Source organism: Rhipicephalus microplus, chromosome 9 (genome assembly GCF_043290135.1).
Source record: "Rhipicephalus microplus isolate Deutch F79 chromosome 9, USDA_Rmic, whole genome shotgun sequence".
NCBI classification, from domain to species: Eukaryota; Metazoa; Arthropoda; class Arachnida; order Ixodida; family Ixodidae; genus Rhipicephalus; species Rhipicephalus microplus.
The window spans coordinates 50,817,813-50,827,803 of NC_134708.1; the positions used below are offsets into that span (position 1 = coordinate 50,817,813).

Sequence of the window (9,991 nt, forward strand, 5' to 3'; positions counted from 1 at the left end):
TGCAGAAATTTATGGACATCTCCGGTAATGAGGGAGATAGGTTAGGTTTCAGATTCAGTAAAAAAAAAATCAGCAGTCATGATTTTTAATGATAATGAAGGTTGTTAGCTTAGTATACAGGAAGTCACGCTAGAAATAATAGATAAATACAAATATCTGGGCGTATAGATAAGCAGTGGGACCGAGTACCTAAGGAAACACGAAATATACGTGAGCACTAAAGGTAACAGAAATGCAGCAGTGATGAAAATAGGGCACTGTGGAATTACAATAGGTATGATGTTGTGAGAGGAATATGGAAAGGGGTCATGGTTCCTGGGCTGACGCTGGGCAATGTGGTATTGTGCATGAGATCAGAAGTTCAAGCAAGATTAGAAATTAAGCAACGTGGAATAGGTAGGCTTGCTTTAGGAGCTCACGGGAATACACCAAATCAGGGAGTACAAGGTGATATGGGATGGACATCATTTGAGGGCAGGGAAACTAGCAACAAGATAAAATTTGAGAAGCGATTGAGAGAAATGGGGGAGGAGCGTTGGGCTAGGAAGGTTTTCAGCTACTTGTACATGAAGAATGTTGATACAAAGTGGAGGAAGCGAACTAGAAGATCGACTGGTACATACTTAAAGAACAGCAGGTGGCTAAACCAAAAAGAACTATCGGTTAAGAAGAAAGTGAAGGAAACTGAGACTGACATGGGGAGAATTGGCATGATTAAGAAGTCCTCACTGGACATCTATCGAACTTTTAAGCAGGAAATTGCCGAAAAAAGGATCTATGATAATACTCGGGGTAGTTCCCTAATGTTTGAAGCCAGGACGGGAGTATTGCGAACCAAGACATATCGGGCCAAATACGAAGGGGTATACGCGGTACGCAGTGCATGTGGAGGGGAGGAGGAAACTGCCAAACACTTGATAATGTTCTGTAAAGGGCTTCACCCTATAGTTGAGGATGATGTCGCAGAGTTTTTCAAAGCACTCGGGTTTCAGGACAGGGAGGGCAAAATAGACTTTAGGCGGTTAGAATTAACTAGAAGGAAGTTATCTGATTGGTGACTAAAGTCAAGGCACAAGGGAAAATTAAACCCTTCACTGCAAAGTACCAGTCTTCAACTTCACCATTTAAAGGAAAAAAAAAAGGCAATGGCTGCTGCGCCGCGCGACGCAGTAGTCATCCCCACACAGGGACGGCTCCTGCGCCGCACGGAAGTGACGTCACAAAAATTGTCATGACATACGTCGTTTCCGATTTAGCACGTTGTTCGAATTTACCGAATCGGAACGAGGCTCAGCTGGCCAGCAGACGCTCAGTTGTTGCTGCTGCTGGAGTACGGCTGGTTGCTGCTTCTGCGAGCTGTTTACAGGCCTTGTTCTGCTACATATTCGCAAGCCTCGAACATCATCTTCTTCTAAGCTCAACCGCTCATTTTCACCGCTATTTTATATTTACTAACATTGTTTATATCCATCCTAATACGTATTTTTGTGATTTTTCGCGTATAGGCTGATTTAGCAGTATCTGTGCGTGGCCCTTTCTTTGGTCATCCGTGTTAACGTGCTTCGTATCTGTGTCGTATTGCATTTGCGTAGTTGACAGCCGAGTTTTAGATTACATATTCACTTTCTTGTTTCTTTTTTTTTTTTCATGGTGTAATTCTAAATTCAAAGTGTGCGCAACATGACGCGTGTGTTAGTAGCGAGCGATTCAATGGTGAAATACGTCGACCAGTATTTCCCATCGCGCCGTGGCTTGTCTGTTAGCGTTGCCGCACACAGAGGAATAAGGATTGAGCACTTGCTCTCAATGATTGCTGACAAGCTGGCCAGTTTTGATGTTGTCATTGTACATGTTGGCACGAACAACACTGTTGACAGTTTCAACATGTGCATGGACAAATATCGCCAGCTCGCTCAGGGAATCATCGAAAGCAATCCCACGTTGCATGTAGCTTTTTCTGCCATTCTTCCTCGGGGGCAGAATCGGTACTGCCAAGGGGAAGAACAGTTGTGTGATGTTTGTCATTTGAATGACCACTACAGGAATGTGAATGCCGCACTTGCACAGCTTTGCCTGGAGAGGGGCTTCACTATCCTGGATAGTCTTGTGGACAGCTGGCCTGGATTCCTGAGCAGGGATGGTGTCCACCCCAGCCGGCTTGGCAACAAGGTGCTGGCAGACTTCCTGCACCGTGAGGCCTGTGCCTTGTCCACCCATCTAGAGAGGAGACACATCCAACAGTCCTACAAGGAGTCCAAGGCATCTGCATGGAGTGGGTGGGCTCGGCAGGAGCACTTTTCCATCAACTTGGAAGTCGATTTTCCAGCACTTGGTATGCATGCACTTCAATATTCTCCAGCAGTAGGTGGACCTTCCGCTGCACCAGCTCCTGTCTGGAAAACCAGCAGTGCTCTCATGCAGAGACACGACACTGACCAACTGGCCAGTACCATTCATGGTATTGGCTTTATGCTCGTTGGCGGTGTCCGCGTTCGCTGCAAGGGAAGCAAGGCTTGGTGGACCTGGGACAGCCTGCCTTCCCCCATTTTCCATGGCACAAGTGTACCATGCAAGGGAAACACTGGGGAGAGGCCTATTCAGCCAATGATCCCTAGTCGAGGTGCAAGCACCGCTTGTGACAGGAAAATGAGGAGAGCCTCACAGGAGCATGAGAGTGCTCTTGTGCGCTCTTCTGTGGGGGAAGAGGAGGCCAGTGCTGGAAAAGCAGCTGTGCCACAGGCTGTCGGCCAGTGTGGCGACAGTGAGTGGAAACTGGTGCAGTCAAAGAAGAGCCGGCGGAAGGCTGCGGCACTGCACAAGCAAGAACAGAGCTCTAAACTGTGTGCAGACAGTGAAGGCAAAGTTCTTGCTGTGACAGCTGCCAAGTCCATCAGGTCCACTTCACCTATGACAGCAGTTGTGAGCCAGAAACAGATTCAGTCTGCTTCTTCCGCTGTCTGTGGTAGAAAGCCTGAAGGACGAGCCAGTGTCTCGCACAACGTCATTCGTGATAGTTTTAAAAAGGTGCAGCGTGTTCCTAGCAAGCAGTTGAAAGACTGCTCAGTTAGTTCCGCGACTCACTGTGAATCTGTCACGAATGACGCTGTGAACGAGGTTTCTGTCTGCAAAAGCCATCTACCAGCACTGACTCAGGATTGCATGCGAATTGAGCGCGATCCTGGCACAGAGGCTGGTGACCCTATGGAAGCTGGGTGCACTGCAGCTGTGCAGTACAAGTATTGTGAGGCTGCTTTGACATCCAGAAGCAGGCCTGTCAGCCCTGGTGCCCAGGCTATTTGTGTAAACACTGGTGCCAACCCAACTGTCCTCAATAACCCAGTAAATACACTATATGGTGGGGGTAGCAAAGTTTATTTAAATGCAAAATTTGATAACTTTCCTTCTTTTAAGAAAAGCTTTGATGAGTGGTGCAGGGAGGGCAGGCATGTAGTCATGATAAATAAGAGTAATAAAAGTCCATTCACATCAGAAGATAAGGACTTCGAGTATATTAGGATTAAATATAGCTGCATTGACGGTCGCACAATAAAGCCCAGGGGGATAGGAAAGCGACCAAAGCAAGCTTACAATGGTACTGGCTGTGAAATGACAGTATCGGTAAGCCTATGTAAATCGCCTATTCTGCACTACAAGATAACTAAACTACAAGCTAAGCATAACCATCCCACAGAATATTATGATTTGTATCCTCAGAAGAGGCTCCTGAATCATGGAGAAAAAGAAGAATTCTTTGACTTAGCTAAATGTAATATTGGCGCAAAGGATTTTAAAAACTTGGTCGAGCAAAAAACTGGTAAGAAGTTAACTACAAAGGACATTAATAATTACAAGCAACGATTTTCTATTCCTATCCGCAATGAGCAGGCTCATGGTGAAATGGTTTTAGAGAATGTAGAGACCTTGCTAAAAGTAATCCAAACTGGCTTATTCACTATGAAATGAATCAAAATAATAACCTGCAATTCATACTTCTTCAAACAACGCACATGCGTGAGATTTTGGAAAAGTATCCAGAGATTCTATTTATTGATGGAACGTATAAAGTGAATATTGAGGGTTATATTCTTTACTTTATATTAGTTCAAGATGGTCGTGGTCGTGGGAGACCTGTGTGTTATGCCTTCTTACGAAATGAGACGACTGAAATTGTTGAGCCCATGTTCACAAATTGTAGATTTCAACCCATTTGTTGTGTCTGCTTGCAAAGTAGTGATGATTAATAAAGATCTCAATGAACTGCGCATTTTAACCAGTATTCTTCCTAATTCTAACATACTTTTGTGTACGTGGCATGTGTTGCATTGTTTCCAGCAAACGGTAAATGAAAAAGCTAGACAGCAATGTGATCAGTTGCTTCCTCTCTTAAAAAGCTTAGTTTATTCTCCCACTGAGCAAGACTACTCCGATAAGCTTGCTAACCTCCAAGCTATGACTTCACAGATTTCATTTCTTACTATATGCATAACTGGCACTTGTGTAAGGAAATGTGGGTACATGCATATCGGCAAGCCCTTCCTACATTCGGTAATAATACTAATAATCGCATTGAGTGCCACAATCAAAAGTTTAAAAATTATCTCTCTTCAAGCATGCATTTGGTTCAAGCAATAGAAGCATTGGTAGGTTACATTGATAATGATTCTTTATCTCTACAGTTCTCTAAGCTTAAAGAAATGAAGCTGAACCTAAACATAAATGATTTCAATGACCCATTTCAGCTAGAATTGTCTCGTAATTGCACTTCTGAGGCTACAAGTAAAGTACTAGAGCAGTATGAGAAGTTTAAAAATGTAAGTTATCAAGTCACTTCCACTTCTAATTCTTATGTTGTAGTTTCACCAAGATCACAGTACAGTGTTTCATTGTGCTTGGCTATAACCAGTACACTCTGCCTTGTGCACATATTTTAGCAGTGCGTGACTTTACTAAGCAAGATCTTTTCGACAAGGCTTGCACACCAGACAGGTGGTGCAAGGATCATTTCCTGAGTGACAGCTGCACAACCACTAGTGCCACACCAGTGGTAACAAGCAGCATTCAGTCACCACCCTGTGTGAAGCTTGACACTGCACAAGAGAAGTATACTTATGCTTATAGGAGTCTTTGCGAAATGTCAAAAACTGTGGCTAACGTATTATCTAATTGTGGTGAGAAGGAGTTAATGGAAAAACTTTCGTCCTGCGAGGCTTTCTTCAGAAATTTAACCACATTTCCTCGTAACCAAACTTCAGCAGCCATAAAGGCTGCACCAGCTCAGTTAGCACAAACTACTGCCACAAGTTATCTTGGGCATTCTAACAGTACAAAACTTGTGGTACCTTTGGTTAAAGCAAGAAGGGGGCGGCCAAAAAAAGTGAGAGCTGTGAAGCGTAAATTTTTCCCAAATCAAGTAAAAAAGGTAGGCCTTGCAACTGTTAAAGTAGACATGCTAAATGTCTACAAACGGTATTCTCTTTCAGATGCAGATTTAAATGTTCTGGTACAGGGCACCTCCATATCAGATAGCGTAATCAATGTCGCACAGTATTTAATTCAGAAAAAGTATCCTACTTGTGTCGGCTTTCAAGATGTCTTTCTGGGCCGATGTTTACAATTCACTCAAATCAAAGGCCCTTTCGTTCAAATCTTGCATGTTCAGAACCCCAATCATTGGCTTACAGTAACAAATGTTGGTGCGGACAAAAACACAGTCTTCATATATGATTCAATTGATCAAGATACCCCTCCTGACGCTGTTAGGCAAATCTGTCATATTCTAAAATTACAATTGCCAACATTAACCATTCAAACAATGAAGGCACAAAACCAGTGCAACACACTTGACTGTGGCTTGTTTGCAATTGCCAACATGTATTATATAGCGTCAGGCAGAAAACCAGAAACTTTGAACCTTAACCAAGTTATGCTACGCAAACATTTGCTGCAATGCATACAGAATGGTATGATCGAAGACTCTCCCCTCATAAACTCCATGGCTGCTCGCGTACAGCCAAGAGATAGTATTTACAAGTTACATTGTGTCTGCCGGCAACCACAATATAGTGGGGTAGTATTGGACATTACTTGTGCAAGTTGTTCAAGAGGATTTCACGGAGCTTGTCTCGGCTCTTTAGCAGCTAACTTGGACAAAAAAGTATTCGTGTGTTCTCAGTCATGTTTGCTGGTTGCCAAGAAAAAGATACATTCTTCTAATTAATAATAGCATTCCATTTTGGTGTAGACATATGGCAAAATTTCTAAGCATTCTTCATGTCTCCTCCTCTAATTTTTGCTTTTCTTTAAAGGGCCACTCACCGGGTTTGGCGATTTTGAGCTGACAAGTGCAATGCGTACATCGGGAGTTTATGGTCACGTCTGCCAAACATTGCAACTCTATGCGATGCGGAAATGGGTCAAATTTCAAAACGAACACTTCTCCCCTTTTTTTTGGGGTCCCGCCCCCAGAAAAGGAGGTTATGATGTGCAAGTTTGAATCGCCCTACATACACAGCAGTGCAGTGACGTTGGTCCAATATGTATACGACTGTGCTCTGACGCTGCCAACAGTGGCACGTGACATGACGGAAATTATTTAACGTGACATGCGTAGTTTTTTTATTTTATTTTATTTATTTATGAATACTGCAACCCTAACATAGGGTTTTAGCAGGGTGGATACACATTTGCTAAATTAACAAAGCGTAGTTAATGTAATTTGTTGCTTGAAGAGATTAATAAAACTTGGGATACATATTGAGACGCAATAGAAGAATGTGTTTGTCTTTTGCATTTTTTTTCCCGTGAATTGCAACGAGATGCCGAGCTAATGTGCTGGCGTTTCGCATGCGTTTGTGTCTCCGTGGTTACTGCATCAAGCAGACTCCTGTCCTGGAAAAGAAATTAATGGTCCTGCGCATTCGAGCACTCATTATGCTCATCTTTTCAACCGCATCAAAGCCAGCATTTCCAAACAATGTCGCAAAAACAGGCAGTAGACACAATACAATGCTGGTCAACAAAACACCGCTCGCGCGCTCAAGGGTTGGGCTTGTTTGAGCACGTCATGTGCACGTGACCTCTTGGTTGGATGCTGGAGAGGGTAGGAAAGAGATTTGGCTTGTGAAGGCTACACGGGGGAGTGGCAAGGGTTTTGAGCTTGCCTCCTTTCATCCTTGTTTCCTGCTGTTAAAAAAAGAAGAAACTGTTTTCTCAGCTCGTAATGAACCGATTGAAAAACTTTTTGTGGTATAATGCTCTCCGTTAGATACACAACTTCCACAGTTTGTTATGGGACCTGGTGAGTGGCCCTTTAAGGACTGACTTCAGGGATCGAAAGTATGAAGTTAGGCATGTTGGTAATGCATAACGGATCACATAGCACAAAAATTTGACCCAGGACAAGAGAAGGAACAAACACGAGTGCTCACTTCCAAGAAGATTTATCTTGAAGAGCAAACACATATATACTCCTGAAATGTGAAAATCAGGCAAATCATTCAAGACGCCCACAACTGCCATGCGCAAATATCTTACATTTTCAAAAAAGACAATTTGACAAAGCCCGAGACAGAGTGCTGATGCAGTTCCGCTCTAGTCTACAAATCCTCTTTGCCTCGATAATTTCTCTTGTCATTTTATTTGTTGTTTTTTCTTCCAGCAATAATGATGTCCCGCAAAATCATTTTGCAGCCACACGTGCTGCAATGAACACCCTTGTAACCTCAAGAATGGTCGCAATCGTTTCTTGGCCTTTCACTGCAGCAGGTGTGGCTCCAAACCACTTTTGTGTGACACCATTATCATTGGGGAAAAAAAAAAACTACAAGAGAAATTGTCGTGGCGAAAAAGATTTGTAGACTAGAGCTGAACTGCATCAGTACTTTCTCTCACTCTGTCTCTAGGGATTTGTCGGAACGAATTGTCTTTCCTGAGGATGTAAGGTTTTCGTGCATGGCAGTTGTGGGCTTTTTGAATGATTTGTCTATTTTTTGCATTTCAAGAGTATATATGTTTGCTTTTCAAGATAAATCTTGTTGGAGGTGAGCACTCGTCTTTGTTCCTTCTCTTGTTCTGGGTCAAATTTTCACGTTATGTGATGAGTTAACTTTCTGCATGCACCACCTTATTTTTTTTCCTTGTTGTAAGCTAGTGGTGGAGCGTTAACTAGAAGTACATAAAAACATTGCCAAATGTATGTTACTCCAACGAACCAAATTCCTTTGTTGAGGCAATTCTTTCTGTGGCATTCCTTCTTTATTGACTTCTCATCACGTCAAACCTCAAACCTGTCTCTTTCATAAAAGTTCTAGAACTAGTTCTTGCTTTGTTTTGTTTTTTTGCCAAAAGCAGAAAAACTTCCCTTCGTTGAGCAAATTTTCCTGAACTAAAATATATTCATATCTAATGCACGGAATGAAAAATAAAAAACAAGAAAATTTATAGGCTGATCACTAAATGTCAATTGAATAAGGATTTCGGAAATAATACCATGAATGGCACACAACAAACACTCATACATGCAGCCTTTTACCATGTGCAGCTGTAAACTGCAAAAAAAAGTATCAGATATTGTATATGATTTGCTTTTTTTCTTTTCAGCAACAGTAACTTGCCCTTTAAGAGAAAAATATGAATATCAAATTTTCAAAAATAGTCATTTTTGAGAACCTGTCAATATATCAAAATGGTTTAGTTCATTCATGATTATGCAAGCAGTTCTTGCATGCCTGTGGCACTGGGATTGTTAATGTAGGCAGGCTGAGTTTGTAATGTTCTAAAGCCTCAGCATTTTAGTGTTATATTACAATATAACATTCAAATATTTTATGAATTCAACTATGAAATTTGCTCACAATGAGCTTGCTACAAATTAAGCAACCAAAGTCTGTGTATATATTGCCCACATTAACGTCACACTGCCACAAGTCTCTAGGCGGAGCCTGACCGCTACAGAGCGCATTCTCGGGTGGCGGATAGAGAAAAGTCTTGCAATGAAGTGATGCTAAGCAGCTTCTATTAATAAACAAGACTGGCACTTGTGCCCACGGACCAACAGGCAGAAAATACATATGACAACAGGAGTCTTTTCACTGCTGTGATGGGCAAGTTGAAAGTTTCAGGTGCCATTTTTTAAACTCTTTGATTTATCTGTTGTTTTTTTCGTCTGTTTTCTTCATCTTGTACAGGTCCAGTACATTGTGGACTCACCCTGTTGTCAAGTCGTCAGGAAGTTGGATGATGCTGTCTTCTTCTAGCTAAATTATGCATCTACTAAGAAAGGGATCAGAATTCTATTTTGTAGCAGTTATTTTACAAATAAATGTTAGTAAAATTTTTCTTGGTTGTAGTAGTGTCATTGTGTACTCACGGATCATAACATTACATAAGACAGGAATTCAAGTGCACAGCAAAAAAGTGCTGCTATGAGCACCTGTCATCAACATCAGCTGGTCATTCTTAATTTTGGTCTTTTATTTATCGCACATCGAGTAGCCGCAATTGCTTGGTTTACAGGCTGAGAGAAAATTTAGCTCCCTTTCTTGCACGCCAAAGGTTGCTGGCAGTGAAACAGCGTTGTCAGCATTTTGATAGATACTTTGAAAATGAACGTGAAAACGACGGAGGGACAAGACAAAGGCGAAGTACTGGGTGTTTTTAATCTCGTGTCTCCGTCGTGTTCGTGGGTGTTTTCCAAAAATGCATAGTTTCCAACTCGACCTTACTGATATATTGTGAAAACTTTATGAAAACGTGAATCCCCGAAGGTAAGTATAAAACTTTCACATAGAATGCATCACTTCTAGCGTTAACAGTTGAGCTATTACAAAACTTTGATAAGTCGCAATACACGTAAAAGCAAGTATGGTCAAGCTTCACTGCCTTGTGAAAGCACTGCGGTAAAGCCAGCGTGAGCAGAAGAGCATTACATGATACGAAATGAACGCATGCACAGGCCACTTGTGCATCAAACAAATATAAGCATTTGCGACTG

At 42.1% G+C, this 9,991-nt stretch overlaps 1 protein-coding gene across 1 annotated transcript; it reads left to right on the forward strand.

Annotated features, from left to right (window-relative positions):
* Positions 1-1,708: 1,708 nt before the first annotated feature.
* On the forward strand, positions 1,709-9,265 carry LOC119160831 (uncharacterized). Its single transcript, XM_075873629.1, has 2 exons — positions 1,709-2,332; positions 9,186-9,265. The coding sequence occupies exons 1-2, from the start codon at positions 1,711-1,713 to the stop codon at positions 9,236-9,238; spliced, it is 675 nt and encodes a 224-aa protein (XP_075729744.1). The 5' UTR covers positions 1,709-1,710; the 3' UTR covers positions 9,239-9,265.
* Positions 9,266-9,991: the final 726 nt, after the last annotated feature.

Excerpts from the sequence above, each read along its gene's own strand:
- LOC119160831 (XM_075873629.1), top strand. The coding sequence starts at position 1,711 with ATGGTGAAATACGTCGACCAGTATTTCCCATCGCGCCGTGGCTTGTCT. Across the intron at positions 2,333-9,185 it reads AGTCGATTTTCCAGCACTTG|GTCCAGTACATTGTGGACTC; the intron begins GTATGCATGCAC and ends CATCTTGTACAG.